Source organism: Copadichromis virginalis, linkage group LG11, assembly GCF_057382275.1.
Source record: "Copadichromis virginalis isolate Kocher_CV1m ecotype Utaka linkage group LG11, C_Virginalis_male_GT1.1, whole genome shotgun sequence".
NCBI lineage: Eukaryota > Metazoa > Chordata > Actinopteri > Cichliformes > Cichlidae > Copadichromis > Copadichromis virginalis.
In genome coordinates, this window is record NC_140628.1 from 9,566,523 (window position 1) to 9,585,981 (window position 19,459).

The 19,459-nt window shown below is 45.0% G+C and overlaps 2 protein-coding genes across 15 annotated transcripts in view; one reads left to right on the forward strand and one right to left on the reverse strand.

Moving 5' to 3' along the window:
- LOC146698059 (uncharacterized) overlaps positions 1-19,459 on the reverse strand; it is a 117,141-nt gene that overhangs the window by 39,666 nt on the left and 58,016 nt on the right. The gene's annotated exons all lie outside the window — the stretch shown is intronic.
- Positions 1-19,459, forward strand: part of LOC146698061 (NACHT, LRR and PYD domains-containing protein 12-like) — a 56,982-nt gene that overhangs the window by 18,591 nt on the left and 18,932 nt on the right. For 11 of the 14 annotated variants that reach the window (XM_085473017.1, XM_085473022.1, XM_085473025.1 and 8 more), the window contains one exon: positions 4,939-5,118. The exons of 2 other annotated variants lie outside the window; for them this stretch is intronic. In XM_085473017.1, the coding sequence (XP_085329143.1) occupies positions 4,939-5,118 (180 nt within the window). Of the gene's footprint in view, positions 1-4,938; positions 5,473-19,459 lie in introns of those variants that run through there. One more of the 14 variants, XM_085473030.1, reaches the window with a different exon arrangement.

Consider the following 19,459-nt stretch of genomic DNA (forward strand, 5'->3'; position numbering starts at 1 on the left):
TTGTCAGACTAAAGTAACTGTTAAAACTGTTTGAAAAGCTCAGCTATACAACAAGGAGAGATTGAGAATTTCCTTTTAGTTCTCAGTTTATTTGATATTGACAAAAGTTAGTCAGTTTTGTCTGTTCTTCTGTAAAACAAACTAAGATTTATTTTTAGAATTAATATTTTGTTTCTAAGTGGAATTGACAATTTAGTCTGTTTTGTTTGTTCTATTTTGAAACTTAAACGCTTTAGCGGCTGCCTTTTGTGTAGTTTGCAATATTTGCCTTTATTTATCTGAAAAAGTCTCATGTTCCTTAAGTACATCTACCCTGTTGAACTTATTATGGGAAATAAATATTTAAATAAAAACAAGCTGCTGATTATTTCACATTTTACTTGTGAGCAACGGCACATTTAAATCGTACAAATATAGTTATTTGGCTTATATCGTGATAGATATCGTTATTGCCTGAAATGAAAAAAACATATCGTGATATGAAAAAATCTCATATCGCCCAGCTCTACATTGCACATGTCACAAGTACAAGGCAACAAGATACAGTTTGCATATATATATATATATATATATATATATTTATTTATTTTTTATTAGGGGTGCAACGATATTCGTATCGATATTGAACCGTTCGATACAGTGCTTTCGGTTCGGTACGCATATGTATCGAACAATACAAAATTTGTCATTTATTTTATCAACTTTCCTTCTGACGATGCTGTCTGTGTTGAGCGCTCAGTGAATCTGCATTCGACTACTCCACCTAGGCTGCACTGTCGAGCGCAGATCCACTGAGCGCTCAACACAGACAGCATAGTCAGAAGGAAGAGAGCAGGGCAAGCTAGCGAGACAGAAGTTAAGCTCTCCTTGCAACATGGACCTCCCCCACCCTCATTCAGATCTGGTGTTTGGAATTATTTTGGTTTTCATGTGACGTATGACCCTGAAGGTAAGCGAGTCATGGACTAAAGTAAAACAGTATGTTGGATGTGCCATGCAATGCTCAATTACATGGGTGGGAACTAGTGTGTTAGCGCAGTTAGTTCGTTAACGTGTTGGCCGTCTAGCCCCATGCACGGGGCGATCGGCGGTAGCTCGTTAACGGAGATTTGCCGTGTTGTGGCGTTAAGGTCATTTCAACGAGATTAACCTGAAAGCACTAGTGGGAACACAACGAATATGACTGCACATTTACGCCGACATCATCCTAGTGCAAAGACAAGTGGAAGCAGACAAAAACAAGCAAGCATGCTACTAACTTTAGCCGAGTCATTTAGACAGCTGTTTAATATGCTGCTGAGAATATAGCCCAGAAGATAGTATAGCTTTTATTTTGGAAAGAGACATTTCTCTGTAATAAACTCTCTTTTCCAAAGATGAGTGATTCCTCAATCAGATACAGGGCTCGCAATATTGCGAGCCCTGTATCTGATTGATTTTTTTCAGTCGGGCTACCAAAATCTCTCTTCCCTGCCCGTCGGGCTATTGTAGGAAGGAAAAATATATGTCAATGCTTTTGCATTCTTTCAGAAATGTAGCTGGGTAATTATGTCATTGGCATCGGTGAGCCACTGTCAATATGTGACATATTGAAATCGCGTTTGAATTTGCGCTTGTTTTTTGCTTTCACTTTGCAATCGTGCGAACTGTGTATAGAGAGCGACAGCACTTATCTGTGAGTGATGATAATTTGTGCACCAATTCCTCTGACATCGTCTTATTAATCGTTAGCTTACTACGCAAACATGACAAGTGAAATCTCCCGCAGCAAGCTTAAACATGTGAGAGGTTGATCGCGCAGAGAATCGCTGAGCTTATGTGAGTGCGTGTGTAAAAGCAGCAGGATATATATTTTAGTTCTGCTGAGCCAAATAAGACAGGTCAGGGTGAAGAAGTGACAGCCAAAGAAAAGCTTACCACAAAACGGAAAAGTTATGACAAATCAGACTATAAGGCAAAAAGAAAGTGCAGCTTTATGGTTTCATGGACAAAAGAATTTCTGTGGCTGCAATATGACGAGCTAAATAACCAGGGCTGCACATAAGTGGTCCGCAGGTGCGCATTCGCTGTCAAAATAAAAAACACACACAAGGGTTAGGGTTAAATTTAAAAACTGTACTTTTGAGTTAAAATATATATTTATAATTTTAATAAATGACAAATTAAAAAGGCATGAACATTTTTTTTGTATCGAAAAAATATCGAACCGTGACACCAAAGTATCGAACCGTGAATTTTGTGTGTCGTTGCACCCCTAATATATATATATATATATATCATGGCGGCGGGGGGCGTGGCCCGCCTCCTGTGACATCACGCTCCAAAGCCATATACCAGTCTGTGTTTTTAATCTGTCCTGGAGCACTGCGTCTGTCCCCTCTGGCCACACTTTAATTGTCCTCACAGCAGGTTTCACACGTTGGATGAGTGGTGAATAGAGATTGACAGACCACGTGACTTTCGTGCATTGCTTTGTGGGTACCCGTGGCAACAAAATCAAAACACTGCATCAAGCGCTAGTATTTCCAGCACCAGTAATCATTAATTCTGCAGTTTTAATAGCTACTTGCATTTTATTTGCCCCAAAAACAGTTATGTACAAAACGACGGAGAACACGGCAGGTTCGTACAAAGACAGACTTGACGAAAAGGCAAAAAAAAGTACGAGGAAAAAATCAAAGGAGTGAAAGGGTTAGACCTATACGAGCATACAGAGTGGAGTAAGGACGTTAGCGTGCTGCCCAACTTTCATCACGCACATATTTATTATCATATGGTCCTAAGTGTGAGTACATACACTCACAAAATGTTTAGTAACTTCAGATCCCTGCAACAAGCCCAGGTCCAGTTTACTGGTGATTTGGACTATTCCATTTCACAGCTGTTGTTAATTTTTTTCCTTTATCTCCTGTACAGGCCAACGCATCTATTTGTTGTTTCAGGTTGTAGTATTACACAACATTTTCAGATCTAATAGAAATAAAATAAGTGTTTCGTAATTCATTCAATTTATTGTCTTTATTTATAACTGGCATTATTGTTTCATTCTATTATAGAATCTTACAAGAAAGAGGAAAAATTATATTCCATTATGCTTTATTAGCTGCTTCGGTGAAAAACAAATCAACAATGCAAAAAAACAAAAAAAACATTGCAAAATAACTGGAAAACAGTTATTCATCACTTGATTGCTTCAATACAACACTTGGGCACATATATGTGGGACTTTTCGTGGCTGTTTTCATCTCGCACTCTCTCTTAACCAATCAAATCCCGCTGTGGTAGCAGCTATAAACTCTGTCTGACCCAGGTTGATAGAGGGTGCCCAGTCTGGATCGCATTCCAGCATTTTGTAGGCTGGTTTTCCTACAAAACACAACAAACATTAGCCCGCAAAGCCACAGTGAACAAAGCAGCATAGCGCAACGAATTCAATTCAATATAAGACTTATTTGTAACCTACATCAACAATTATGTTATGATAAACTACGTAACAACTACAACAGGATGTGAATGAGGCAGCGCAGAGCAGCCTAACACAGGCACAAACATAACAACAAAGCAGGCTCTGTGAGAGGATTTCAAACAGAAGCTGGAGAAGAGAAAGGACTCTGTTGGAATGACTACAGAAAGCAGGCAGCTGAGACCAGTCCAAGAGTTTCCATGGAGCCCAGTCTAACATTCATTTATACACTAACGTACAGAAGTGAATGAATCCATAGTTTCAAATGTAGAAATAGTACTCAGTTCATTTACAGAGTTTAATACAGTTCATGAGGAAATGTTCAAAACAGCAGCTGAGAAGAAATCTGCTTCACATAGTTGGATCCAATTCCAATAGTGATGCAATTGAATGGAGCATGAGCAGTTCACTGCCTAACTCTAATGAAAATGTTTATTGACGTGTGAATTCATTCTTCAACACTCGATTCTGCCTGAACAACGTGAAAACTTTTCTTATTTTTGTGTAACACAATTCAATGCACTGAAGCATCGAATTGTTCCATTATCCAACAATGAAAACAGGAAACAGAGACAGCTGGCCTTCAAAGTAAAAGCTGCTCCTTTTGAAACATGTTGGTGGTAAAATGTAAGAAGAGCTGAAGCACATAAATGATCTACGTGCCAAAATATTAAACACAGTTGATATATTTGTGTGAGTGTTGCACAGCTGATGGCCGATGGCTGCTCCTACTGGAGTGTTGTGAGTGTTGAGATTCAAATGTAGATATAATAATGTACATATAGCACAGTTTCCTGTTCCAGATCAGCTGATCAGAGTTGGGCCAATCTGCTCTGAGCATGCTCAGTCTGAGTTATGGAGCCGCATACTACGAATCACCATGGCAACGAGTAATTATAGAGCAGAGGCTCCATGTGAATCCAGAGGAGCAGAAATATGAATAATGACAGTAGATGTTTGTGTGAAAGTGCTGGAAGCAAATGAGTGTGTGATGTTCTTTCAGTGTTGCACTTTGTAGACGCTCCCTGAGCACTGGTCTCACAGCCAGCTGCACATAGAGACCAGTGTTGTTAGTCCAGGTCAGAAGATGACTTGTTGGAATGAAAATGAGCTTGTAGTTTGTCTGCTTTAATAATGTGACTGGAAAAAGGTGTTGGACTTCAAATATGTCCATTTCTTTCACACTTCACCTTTAAAAGTGAAGCCATGTGGTTCCTGGAAGGAAAAACACGACTTTTTCAAGTCGTTGTCCTGTTTTTATGAGAAATGTACGACTTTAATGTGAAACATTCAGAGTTTTTTCTCTTGTTGTGTTTGTTTGAAGCTGCTTCCTGTTGGCTTCAGCTGTTTGGAGTTTCCATTTTCTAAACTTCTACATTCTGAACCTTCTTCACCTCTCAACAGATGATGAAACACTGAATGATTTCAAGCTCACAATTTGTCTAATAAACTTACATCTTTCATTCTTTATACAGATTGAAGGACTGTGGTTTGTCAGATATTGGCCTTGATTATCTGGCAGCAGCGCTGAAGTCCAACCCCTCGTATCTCACAGAGGTGGACCTGAGTGGAACCTACAGCAACCTGCAGGGTTCAGGAGTGAAGCATCTGTGTGGTTTCCTGGAGAATCCACAATGTCGATTTGAAACTCTGAGGTCAGTCAGCATGTTTTAGTTGTGCTGAGATGAATATGATGTGAAAGTTGTGCTGACACTGAACTGCAGACATCAGGCTGATATTATACTGATCCACACTGAGGATCTTCATGGTAAAGTCTGTTTTCTTCTTCTCTGGTTTAGTCCATTGACTGCAGCAGAACAATGTTCACATTTCAAACAGTGATACTCAACGTATGGCCCACGGCCCACATGCGGCCTGCCCACCTTTCCTAATTCAGAGAGAGGGGACCCTGATTAACTGTGTAGCTTCTTCCTCACAGTTCTAAGTATCAGACACAACAATGAATAATCCACAGCTGACTCTCTTTAGCAGGTCAAAGGTCACGGCACACAGCAATCTGTGAAACAGTTTGGAGCAGGAATTCTTGCACATTTACAAACTGACACTGCTGCATGACATGCTGGGTAATGCTAGCTGCTCAGGTATGGGCTGTGAGGCTCCCAGGCTGCAGAACACCGAAGAAGAGAAAAGAGAGGTGGAGGATGAAGAAAAGAGGCGGAGATGAAGCAGAAGTTTAGCTCCAGAGAGGAGCTGTGTCTGTGTGGGCGGGGCTCAGGCAGCTCCGCCCACACAGTGAAGCAGGTGAAGAGTAATAAATGAAGACAGCGGACAGGATTTGATAAGCTGATGTACAAACATGTTGAATGATGGTGGCAGCTACAGAAACAGGTCCATACATACACGAAGCGTGTCTCCTTTGCATCGTCCACATTTGATACTGAGAGTTTCCAGAAGAGCAAACATCAAACACGCCTCCAAACATGTGACGAGTCAGACTGACATCATTTCTACAGAGAACAGTGTGAGCTCTCAGCAGGTCACTTCAATAAGAAGGACAAACAGTGCAGCAGGAATGACTAAACCCACTAACAGTCTGATATCCCCGTGTTCCTGTTGCATCATCATTAATGCTGCTCCACCACCATCACTGCAGCTGACCAATCAGCCTTTGTCACGTCATGTGATGCTCTGTGACTCAGACTGGAGAAATGCTAAATGGCTAACCTGAGAAACAGTCAAAGTACTGATGATTCCTACAAAGTGTGTGTGTTCAGTATGAGATGAGTGTGAATGAAACCATGGAGGAGCGGGCCGTGGCTGCTCTCACACACGTTTGCTGCAGGGGCGGATCTACTGAAATGTTCTTAGGGGGGCAAAATCAAAGCCATTATTGTTGACACATATGCAGCTGTTACATCCTGTAATATGCATTAAATATGGTTCAAATACATTAAATGCATATATATACATGTTTCATATAAATATAGTCTACAACTGTGTTTTATTCAGCCCACATAATGAAACTGTTCAGTCAGATAAAGACAGAAGGCGTTTTCCACGTCCCTCTGCTCAGTGTTAAAGTGCTGATGATGTTCAAGCTCAGGCAGCAGGAGGGATTTCTAAGCATCCTTCACTGATCCACAACAAAGGTCCAGAGTTTGATCCCTCCTAGTAGGACAGGAAACATACTGATAAGAGTTTCAAAGTGTCTTTGTAAGCAGACATGATTGAAATGAGCCAGTCTGAGTTTGGTTCCTGCAGTTTGTGCTTCATAAACAGAGCTGAAGCAGAGGCAACGTGTGCCTGCAGGTGAATGTACACTGCTGTTATAAGAGCTGTGGAAACTCGGGTCAAAAGGACGTAACCATACTGCTGACAGTTCCAGGATAGTCACAGAGTTACAGCATCATTTGTGAACATAAAGACAGAAAGCTCATCCAAATCCTGGGATTAAAAGTCTGTCCTGGTGGTGTCCAGTCAAACACGTCTCTGTGAAAGCTTCAATCCAACAGGCTCCAAAATCCTTCTGCTCATTTCCTCGCCGGGTTCTTGATGCTCCTGTACCATCTCTCTGTCATCCTCCTCGCTCCCTCTTTGCACTCACAGTCTTTGTGCATCATTAACACTCACATGTGGAAAACCAAAGTTTTACTGGGCAGAAGATGATCATCAGTGACGCTGTCTTTAAAATACTCTTGTTAGAAATGTACAATTTTAATGTGAAACATTCAGAGTTTTTTCTCTTGTTGTGTTTGTTTGAAGCTGCTTCCTGTTGGCTTCAGCTGTTTGGAGTTTCCATTTTCTAAACTTCTACATTCTGAACCTTCTTCAGCTCTCAACAGATGATGAAACACTGAATGATTTCAAGCACTTTGTCTAATAAACTTACATCGTTCATTCTTTATACAGATTGGTGAGCTGTGATTTGTCAGAGATCAGCTGTGATTATCTGGCAGCAGTGCTGAAGCTCAACCCTTCGTATCCCAGAGAGGTGGACCTGAGCTCCAGCAAGCTGCAGGATTCAGGAGTGAAGCAGCTGTGTGTTCTTCTGAGGAAACCACAACATCGAATTGAAACTCCACGTCAGTCTCCACGTTTTAGTTGTGCTGACACTGTCGATCTGTGGAACTAAAACCTTTATACAGGAAGTCTGGTTCAGCTCTTTGTAGACCTTCTAATCTCTGATCCTCTGAGTCTTACTCAGTAGATGCAGAGTCCAGGTGTCTTCCCTGCTTGTCCTGATACAAACAAACCTGAGTAACCTTGCAGGTCAGATCTCATCAGTCACACCTGTTATGGCAGCTCTCCTCTAGATTGTAGTTCTTGTTAACCTGGGATGGTTTTAGAAGCTTGGACCACAGACTCCAAGGGAAGATATTACTGGGAACCTATTAGACCCATTAAACACTAACATAGATGAATACTCAGATTTAAACCTTTATTGTTTCACAAAGGGTTAAAAAGGGAACGTCCACAGTTTAGACTGCAGCAGATTTTATTAAAGCAGTTTGACAGGAGCAAAGCAAAAAATACAAAGAATAAGTGTTTAAAATATTAATACATATAACATAATAATAAAAGTGTGCTGGTCTTTCTCGGGTGGAGCAGAGACAGAGTGAAGTCTTCCAGGCTTTAGTGCAGACTTCCCTGACAGAGGCTGGACTCCATGGTCTGCACAGGAGGCTTCTACACTGTGTGGAGGTGACTCCTGGACTTGAAGACAGGCTGCAGGTACATGTGTGATGAAGAGGACCTACAACAGTGTGATGGAGCTGCAGGTCTTAAGGAAGTCCTGCTGTCCTGTCCCACCCTCATCTGTACTTCCTCTGTCTTCTCTGGACTTGTCCTCCTGTTTCAGAAACAGCACTGCTTCATGCCGAGGGTGGACGGGAGCGTTGGCTCTGATTCTTTTACCGTCCACCACAAGGAGACACTGATGCTGACCTCCTGATTCATCTGCATGTGTTCTGCTTCACACTGCTCACCTCCACCAAAGACTTCACAAACGTCTTCTTTCTTTGAGTCCAGTTTGTCCCACAAACACTTCCAAATGTCCTCCTCTGAGATTCTGCAGCTTCTTGCAGTGTGACTCAGCTGACTTCTGACAGACCACAGACTGGCACAGCATCCACATGTGTCTCCTTTCAAACAGGCTCTTGATGTTTCCTCCCACATCATGCTTGCCAGTCAGTCTCCTTTGTTCTCCAGCTCTGTAGCTCCAGCTGATGAAGCTTCAGTTTTCCATGTTGGTAACAGTAAACTACAATAAACTCAATAAAAGCAGCAGGAAATCAAAGCTTGAGGCTTTCATCAGTGTGGAAATAAGAAAGTTTCCTGTGACAGACGCTGGAGCTCTCTCAGCTTCACAGTTTCAGCTTCAAACTTCTTCCAACATGTTTCTAACACGGCCACATTCCACCTTAATGGAGCTGATATCTTGTGCATTAGCACATTTTCTAAAGGCAGCGATCACATCTTTAGTTTTGGATGTTTAACTGCAGATTGTTTACGTGTTTATAGCACATTAATTACAACAGCAGCATTGACCACAGTGCTGTACAAGAATCCAAAATAACTATTAAAATAACTCATAACATTAATAGCACACATCAAATATCAAATAACTCTCATACTATATTAAAAGCCAGTGAATACAAATGTGTTTTAAGAGCAGATTTACAGAGACTGACAGCAGGAGCTGGAGCTGTTCGATAGAACGATGTATATATGATGACCATATGAAAACTTCTATCGTTTCATATCATGCTCTTTGTTTCCTGGTTATGTGTTTGTGTGTTTTCCAGATAAACCTTTCAAAATAAATCTGAAGATCCTGTTGAGAGTTTTCAAAATAAACACAATACATTACTCCGGTCGCTCGTTTATCGAGTTACGTTCTAAAAATAAGTGTCAGAATGAAGTAGCAGCTTTATGTTTTACAATTATTATAGAAGTTTTAAGGCAGTTAAACCCTCACTGCACACTTTATACACTTTTCTCAGACAGGCATGAACATTTTCACACTTTTCTCTCTTGTTTAAACAAAGTTCAAACCTTCATAGAAAAATAAGTTCATTATTAAAGAATGAAAGCAAAGTGTTTCTGAAATGTGTCAAATCAGCCTTTGCTGGCATTAAACGAGCTTGGTTCTGTGTGAGGAGCACTCGTCCATGGCCTGGGCTCCTCGCTGTCAGGTAAAGTTTCATAAAGCTTTTGAGTTTTTATGCAGATAATGTTGGTGTCCAGCACGATGTTCTTTTTCCTGTGGTCACTGAGCCACAAAGCCAAAGCTGACTCCATCCTTACGATGTTCTTGTTGTGGACAGTTACAACCTTTTTGCCTCCTTGTTGAAACTATGATGGTTAGCATCTTCCTCTGCCTTTGGCTGCTACCACAGCTGCAAAACGTCTCGTCATCATTGTTGTTTGTTGGGGACAAAACGTACAAACATACAGTGCAGCACTGCAGAGTCACACTGCTGTAAATTTGAACACATTCTGTACTGTACAGGAGACACGGCACGAGATTGGCTGTAGACCATTGTCAGCCAATCAGGACGCAGAACACAACGCGCTGTAAAAAACAAAAGCATGCAAAATTGCACAAAAAAGAAAAGCGAAACAGCGAGACCGCCAAAGGTGAACTGTGTTACAGCAAGGGACCAGCGTATATATGGTTGTTGGGACGACAAATGTCTTTGAGCTTGTGTCAGAAGACGAGCTGCAGCTTTCTGGACCAGCTGCAGTCTTGCCAGGCAGGTCCCACTAACTCCAACATATAAGGAGTTCCCTTTCAGTCGATTCACTCGGTACAACACATAAGTATGGGATATCACGCCCTCGCACGTCCTGGCTGAAGAAACCTTTATTCACACCTTTAAGGCAGATGACGTGTGATGACACGCGCACGGCCCCGCCTGCACATATAGCCACTGTCATCACAGTCATCCCTCAGTTCTTACGCTCTTCACCTCGCTGAGAACACCTCTGCTGAGTTGGGCTAGCTAGCTGCTGCTAGTTAGCTCCGTTGTCTGCCAACTTGAACTTAGCTTAACTGCCCCTGTTGGTGTTAGCCTCCACCGTGCCTTTGGTGTGTAGACTGCCCGCGGAGCACTAATTTCAAGTTTTTCCTGTGCAGCGTTTCGCTTTGCGTTTTGGAATGGACTCCAAACCGAAGCGAGCAAAGCAGAAATCTTCTGTTCGCCCCTGTCCTCAGGGATGCGGTTTCTCTTTGCACGACAGCGACCAGCACGATGCCTGCCCTGTCTGCCTGGGGATCGTCCACGCTAGGAGAGCGTTGACGGAGCCCGAAGCCTGTGCGTTTTGCCTCGACCCTGGAAAGACGGGTGACGTTTGTGGAAAAAGTGCTGGGACGCTCGGCTGTCGCACGGAATGACCCTCTCCTTTCCGAGTCTGGAGCCCCAGCTTCGTCCGAGTCCGAAGACGAGGATTTTCCGGTCGATGTCCCCGCAATTAGCTGGGCTGACCACATGGAATATGTTGACGGGTTAGCCGATGACGAGCCGGAACCATGCAGGGGCGCTGACGGGCTTCAGCCTGGGTTGAAGCCCGCCAGCGCTCCCCAGGAAGACGATGACATGCTGGACATCGGCCTGGACATCCATGGTTTGTCGGAGGATGAGCAGGAGAGCCCATTGTCAGCCCAATGTGCCGCCGCTGCTGCGCCGGTCGGCCACGATGACACCTCTCTTTTCTCCCCGTTTCGCCGTGCTGCTGAGAAGCTGCAGGTGGACTGGCCCTCTCCTCTGCCAGCTCAGAAGCCGTCGCGGTTCGCGGGGTTTTTCCTCCCACCGGAGCCCGCAACAGCCAAAAACTGCCTTCCCATGTTCCCAGACTTTCTCTGCGAGCTAACAGCATCATGGGACAAACCTCTGTCTACCCGCGTCACTGTGCCCGGCTATGGACAGTACATGGAATTGGACGGCGCCGAGGGGGCTGGCTTAGATAACCCACCCCCTATGGAGCCTTCTCTGGCTGCGTATCTGGCCCCATCCCATAACCATGGTGTTGGCGGCCCCGCAACTCTGCCGTCCAAGCACTGCAGATTCTCTGCTTCGCAGCTGGAGAAGATTTATCGGGCTCAGGCTGGCACTGCTCGCGCCATGAGCTCCGTCACCATGCTCTAGACGTACTAGGCAATGTGCCTGGCGGAGCTCGGATTGCTGGTTCCTGATGACAGCCCGCTGGCACCTCTTCTTAACGAGGTCAGAGTCTCCACAGATCACATCCTCCGTGCGTCTCGCTGTGCAGCGCTCTCCCTGGGCAGAGGGATGGCTTTGACAGTAGTGGCGCAGAGGCACCTATGGCTGACCCTCTCTGAAGTCCCGGATAGGGACAGAGCTGTTTATCTGGACGCACCAGTGTCTGCGGCTGGGTTATTCGGACATTCACTTGAAGCCATTCAGGCTAGATTTGATCTGAGGAAGAAGCAGACGGAAGCTCTGCGCGACATCATCCCCAGACGTCAGCCCAAGCCCAAGCCCGCAGCTAGCTCTCACAGGCCCGCCGCTCCTCTGCCGTCTGGCAAGAGGCCGGCACCCACTGCTGAAGTGGGTGTGCCGCCAGCGAGAGCACATCCTCCGGCCCGAGCTCCACGCCAGTCGGCCTGGAGCAAAGGCCCACCCTCGGGCCCCCGGCGTGACCCGACGCCCAGGAGGAAGAAGCCTCAGCCCTCCTAGCTGTGGTTTCGAGTGGAGAAGGGGTCCAGCAGCAGGGAGACGCTGCTTTTACCCCTCTGTTCCCGCCCAAGAGGTGCCGCCGCTTAAGTTCTGTTCAGGTTGTCAGCCCCAGAAAGCGCTGCACTTTCCTAACACTGTCTCCCAAGCACAAAACCCCTGCACACAAAATGCCTCAGGTAACTCCCTGTTCAGGTGTGTTAAATGTTCAGGTGACCACATCGAGTGTTCCCGCTGTTTTTCATTGTTGTGCCCCAGAAAAGGTGCCTCCAACAAAATGTATGAATGTACATGTTTCCATGTTACAATCAATAAAGAGTATTGTTTATTCTCAAACAATCACAAATGCTCAGCCTGCAGGCAGAATGAGCCAGGTCAGGCAGGTGATGCATTCCCCTGCAGACACACTGGGGGGCGACAACGCCCCGCCGACGGTGCTGCAGGTCAGCCGGCTGGCTGCTCACTTCCCTCAGTGGCGTGCTTGCGCCCCCTCTCTGTGGGTGCTGCGAACCGTTGCCATGGGTTACCGGTTGCAGTTCCGGGTCAAGCCGCCTCGTTTCCGAAGAGTCGTAAACACGACTGTCAACACCAAGGCAGCCATGATACCCAGAGAGGAAATAAAGGCGCTATTGCAGAAAAGAGCAATACGAGTGGTCCCCGCTTCGGAGACAGACAAAGCTGCAATCTATTGTAAAGGTTTCAGTCTGGTTTTGAAGCTCTTCACAGCACTGAAACTGCACTTTGAGAAGTTCTTAATGATCTTTCATCAGCCACTGATCAGGAGACTCAGCTGTGCTTTTGGATCTGACCGCTGCCTTTGACACTGTTGACCACAGCATCTTGATGTCACCATTGGAGCATGGCGACATCAAGGGCGCTCTATTAGACTGGTTCAGGCCTTTTATTAAATCGCATTATTACATTTGGGGCTTATATTTGACGGCAATGTGACCTTTGAAAAACAGCTGAGCTCAGTTGTACAGCAGTCTTTCTTCAAACTGAGGCTTTTGTCTAAGGTGAGATAATTTATATCTTTTAAAAACCTTGAACGGGCAATCCACGTTTTCATGACATCCCAGCTGGATTATTGTAACGAATAGTTATGTCTATAACTTCTGTTCCCTGAAGGAGAAGAACGAGGTACAACACATACAGTAAGTATGGGATATCACGCCCTCGCGTGTCCTGGCTGAAGAAACCTTTATTCACGCCTTTAAGGCAGATGACGTGTGATGACACGCGCACGGCCCCGCCTGCACATATAGCCGCTGTCATCACAGTCAGCCCTCAGTTCGATAGCCGCTCTTCACCGAGCCAAACTGCTCAGTGGGGCCGCCTTGTGTTGTACCTCGTTCCTCTCCTTCAGGGAACAGAAGTTATAGACATAACTATTCGTTCCCTTTCAGTCGATTCACTCGGTACAACACATAAGTATGGGACATATATACACGCCACCACATCCTTAGTGAGTGGTAGATCCAGCAGAAAGGACAGCATGAGCCACCGAAGGGGCTGTAACGTCCAACCGATAGAACCACACAAAAGTGTCTTCGACAGGAAGGGAAGCTTTGAAATAGGCCTGAAGTTTGAGTGGACAGAGGATCCAGATCAGGTTTTTTAGTACAGGCTGTACAACAGCATGTTTAAAACAGGCTGTACAACACCTGAACTAAGACTGCTGTTAAAAATCGCTAAGATGTCGGAACCAACAACCTTTAAAATCTTTTTAAATATGTGTTGGAACAACATCATTTGGACAGGATGATGTCTTTATACCATCACATCGTTCCTCCACCTGGTCAAACCACACAGGCTCAAACTGATCAAAAACAGCTGAGCAGGTGAATATTTTAGAAAGGTCATGTGAAGGCAGGCCGATCATAGTTCGAAGCTGTTTTATCTTATTGATAAAAACTGCAGGAACCTTTCACAAGTTTCTGAGGAACTATTAATATGACAAGCTGGAGAAATAATTGAACAAAGAAGCTGAGGATTTTTGGAGCATTTCTCAATAATATTAGAAACAGCTTTTGACTTCTCTGCGTTGACAGTGTCCTGATACCTGTACAGACGGTCTCTCAGCATCAGAAACACACCTGCATCTTTTTCCCACTTACGTTCAGCCTTCCTGCTCTCTCGTCTGGCTGAATGAGCGGCCTCGTTTATCCACGGGTCCGATTGTGGTTTCATAGTTTTAAAAGGAGCAACCTCATCAAGGACAGTTTGGCATTTATCATAAAAATTAGATGTCATCTGCTCGGTACCATCGCCGAGGGGAGATCTTAAACTTCTTAAAAGCACTAGAAAATAGTTCTGTTGCAGATGGGTTAAATAGACGACAATGGGGTGTTGGAATAAGAGGAGTAAAATGGCAGAGAGATAAAAATATATCAAATACAACACTGAAAAAACAGCATCACATGTTTCCATGTTTAGGACCGGTAACCCTAAAGACAGCACAAGATCCAACGTATGAGCCTGTTTCTGGGTTGGGCCCAACACAAACTGAGCACGACTGAAGGAGTCAAACTTAAAAAATCTCTGGCCAGAGGATTGGAGGGACAGCACGTGAATATTAAAATCTCTGACAATTAAAGTTTGATCACAGTTTGGCACGATAGCAGCTAAAAAGTCTTGAATAAAATTCTTGTGATGTTTTGGAGGTCTGTATACAGCTGCACCGAGTGTCGGCTGGGATGCCCCAAACAACAAACATCACAAGTTCAAAACTTGAATAAGAGTCAGTTAAGAGTTGTTTGCGTGATATGAGAGCATGAGGGTTGGAATGGATGTATCTGTGTGTGCCTGTTTGTCTGTGTCCATATGTCAGGTTGGGTATTAGACGCCACCTCTCTGGGGACATCTCAGGCCCTCTAAGGTATGGAGGCCTATCTCCCCCCACCACTTCCCCTGCCAGTGGCAGACACCCTCAGACATCGGTGCATTGGTGGTTCTTTGTGTCCGGGGATGGGCGTCCAGGTACCCACCGGCTCACTCCTTGGTGGCTGCTTGTTGTGGCCTGGAGCCTGGGGCTCGGCCCTTCAGGGGTGGGGTGCCCTCGGCCTCTTGGCCTGGGGCTCGGTCACTCTGGCACAGCTGGCTGCCGGCGGAGCTCACGGGCACGTCACTGCAACCCCCCTGGCTTCTGCTCCGCGGCTGCTGAGTGACCCCTCATCTGGGGCTCTCCTCAGCTCTTTCTGGGATAGTGGCGCGGCTGCCCCTCTGTTGGTCTTCCTTGGTCTCTTGTGTTCTGAGGGGCTCTGGATGTCTGGAGTCTTGATGTCCTCCATACCTGCTTCATGCCCTGGTGGACGGGGCTGTGGCCCCCCCACACCCTCTAGCAGATCATTACATGAAGGAACCTTTTAAATACAAGCGCGTTCATGCTCACAGGTGTACACACGGGTGCTCACACACACAAACTACACCCTTTTTGGCTCCTACCTCAAAGCACACTGTGCGCTGTCGATCTTATGTGCTGCACAATAATGTTTAATATTTAGTATTTACTGTTATATTCCCATAGATCATTGTGATGTTGTTTATTATATTGCTCTTTTTTTTTCTTCTGCTTGTTTTCTTTTTTCTTTCTCAACAGGTGATCCAGGTGATTTGTCTGTTTGATTTGTTGGTTTTTGTTTTTTGCCCTTTATCCCCATCCCTCTTTCCTGCTGTTTTTCTTTCCCTCTTTCTTTCTCCCCTTTCTTTTCCCCAGTCAAACCTGTCCCGTGTTCAGCAAATGAAAATAAAATAAACAATAAAAGCAAAGGTGAATCAAATAGACCAATACGGCAAGGCTGGGATGGTCCATTTGTTAAAGTAAATCCATTTGGCATCTTTCTTCGCCTTTAGACAATAATTGATGATGGCAAAAGAGCCAAACGGGACAGGTTAAAAAAAAAAAAAAAAAAGAGTTGTTTGCATGCGAGCTTCTTCCTAAAAACAGCCTCCACTCCACCACCATGTCCTGTCATCTCACAGTCAGAAGGTAAAAGTTCAGTAAAACAGCTGGACTCACCAGCTCTCTGCCAGGTTTCCAAGCATTAGATCCAGTTCCTGATTAGTGAAGAAGTCCTTAAGAAGAAAAGTTTTGTTTGCTAGCAATCAAGTATTAACAAGACTGATTCTTAGTGGTATCGGTGGCTCATCGGCCAATGTGGGTGCCCGACCTATCGGCCGTAGGTTCTGAGGGTTTACTCCACCTGAGCGTAGACGGGGAGGACGCTGGGCGGGTTTATTGTAGTACGCCCAACAACAGATGTCAGACAGGTGTAAGCCATATCCAGAGAGCGCCAGTAGTTGATGCGGTCGAATCCAGTCGGGTTAGGCTGAGGTGTTTCTCCAAGTTGTATCCAGGTAGCTTTCATTCTCACCAATAAGCCACTGCATTTCCCACGGCGTCTACGGTGGCCAGTCAGTTGAGGTGGGGCCGAAGCACAACGGAGACAAGCTGGAACTCCTGACAGGAACGGTGCAGAGAAGCTTCCCTGATATCCACGATTGCAATAAACAGGTTTTAAATGAGAAGATCTTAAAGCCAGCAGTGTTTGGTGATCATATACAAGCAGAGAGTTTGCATTTTTGAAGACAAATGAAAACTAAAACATGAATACAAACAGAGTTGGACAGCAGGCCGTACACACTGCTGCCATCTTGACTCTTAAGAAAAGACTGTCATGTGACTGTCATAAAAGTCTGTATCCCAGAGCAGGTGTGGGACTTCCTGCAATGGAGTAACACGTGTCTCTGAAGGCTCCTGTCTTCATTTGTGCTACAGCTGAAGTTAACAGTCTTATACTCTATATTATAACTTTATTTGAGAAGAAATGGCATCCAACCCTTGAAAATACAAGCTCACAGGAGGAGCGGCGACTAGGCCCGGCGCGATCTCGGGCGAGAGTATCGATGATGGCCAAAGGGCAGCGTCCAGCTCTACGGCCGCTGAAGAGCAGACTCAACAGACGTGATGTGGATCCTACTGCTCTAAAATTGGAGCTTCTTCAATCCATTAAAGAGGACATTAGTACGCTGTTAAAAGAAGAACTCAGAAATGCATTGAAAGAAGATTTTGACAATATAAGGGCTGACGTGCAAGGACTGAGAAATGAGATCGCTAACAGCATGGCGGCGACGCACGTTGAAGTTGATGGAATAAAGATTACAGTGAAAGAAGCTGAGGATGGGCTGTCAATGTGGAGCGATGAGGTGACCACCTTGCAGTCTACAGTAGAGAGTATGAAGGAGGAGCTGTCTGACCTGAAGGATAAATGTGATGAAGGCAGGAAGCAGAGAGCTAACATCCACATCATAGGCATCCCAGAGGGCCTGGACTCGAGCTCCTCCACGGCCGTATCTGTGCTACTACGTGAAGTGCTGGGTATGGATAAAGACGTTATTGTTGACCGCTCACACAGGAGCCCTATCCTGAGAAAGCCAGCTGGTATCCCGCACGCCGTCATAGCCGAGCGTCACTACTACCAGGATTGTGTGGAAATTCTACGCCGTGCCAGGGCCCAAGCCCCGCTTGAGTTTAACGGACAACCTATTGCAATATTAGGACTGGGCGATATGACCCAAAATTCATATCTTGATATTCTTTAGCTGGATGGCGATATATGATATATATACAGTGGGGCAAAAAAGTATTTAGTCAGCCACCGATTGTGCAAGTTCCCCCACTTAAAATGATGACAGAGGTCAGTAATTTGCACCAGAGGTACACTTCAACTGTGAGAGACAGAATGTGAAAAAAAAATCCATGAATCCACATGGTAGGATTTGTAAAGAATTTATTCGTAAATCAGGGTGGAAAATAAGTATTTGGTCACCTCAAACAAGGAAAATCTCTGGCTCTCACAGACCTGTAACGTCTTCTGTAAGAAGCTTTTCTGTCCCCCACTCGTTACCTGTATGAATGGCACCTGTTTGAACTCTTCATCTGTATAAAAGACACCTGTCCACAGCCTCAAACAGTCAGACTCCAAACTCCGCCATGGCCAAGACCAAAGAGCTTTCGAAGGACACCAGGAAAAGTATTGTAGACCTGCACCAGACTGGGAAGAGTGAATCTACAATAGGCAAGCAGCTTGGTGTGAAAAAAATCAACTGTGGGAGCAATCATCAGAAAATGGAAGACATACAAGACCACTGATAATCTCCCTCGATCTGGGGCTCCACGCAAGATCTCATCCCGTGGGGTCAAAATGATCATGAGAACGGTGAGCAAAGATCCCAGAACCACATGGGGGGACCTGGTGAATGACCTGCAGAGAGCTGGGACCAAAGTAACAAAGGTCACCATCAGTAACACACTACAACGGCAGGGAATCAAATCCCGCAGTGCCAGACGTGTTCCGCTGCTGAAGCCAGTGCATGTCCAGGCCCGTCTGAAGTTTGCCAGAGAGCACATGGATGATACAGCAGAGGATTGGGAGAATGTCATGTGGTCAGATGAAACCAAAGTAGAACTCTTTGGTATAAACTCAACTCGTCGTGTTTGGAGGAAGAAGAATACTGAGTTGCATCCCAAGAACACCATACCTACTGTGAAGCATGGGGGTGGAAACATCATGCTATGGGGCTGTTTTTCTGCCAAGGGGACAGGACGACTGATCCGTGTTAAGGACAGAATGAATGGGGCCATGTATCGTGAGATTTTGAGCCAAAACCTCCTTCCATCAGTGAGAACTTTGAAGATGAAACGAGGCTGGGTCTTCCAACATGACAATGATCCAAAACACACCACCCAGGCAACAAAGGAGTGGCTCCGTAAGAAGCATTTGAAAGTCCTGGAGTGGCCTAGCCAGTCTCCAGACCTCAACCCCATAGAAAATCTGTGGCGGGAGTTGAAAGTCCGTGTTGCTCGGCGACAGCCCCAAAACATCACTGCTCTCGAGAAGATCTGCATGGAGGAAAGGGCCAAAATACTAGCTACTGTGTGTGCAAACCTGGTAAAGACCTATAGTAAACATTTGACCTCTGTTATTGCCAACAAAGGTTATGTTACAAAGTATTGAGTTGTATTTTTGTTATTGACCAAATACTTATTTTCCACCCTGATTTACGAATAAATTCTTTACAAATCCTACCATGTGGATTCATGGATTTTTTTTTCACATTCTGTCTCTCACAGTTGATGTGTACCTCTGGTGCAAATTACTGACCTCTGTCATCATTTTAGGTGGGGGAACTTGCACAATCGGTGGCTGACTAAATACTTTTTTGCCCCACTGTATCAATATTTTTAAAGCCAGAAAGTAAGAACAAAAAGAGAGTTCTTAGTCAAAGCTGCGTCCCAAATCTCACACAGGCACATTTATTAACATACAGCATAGATGTA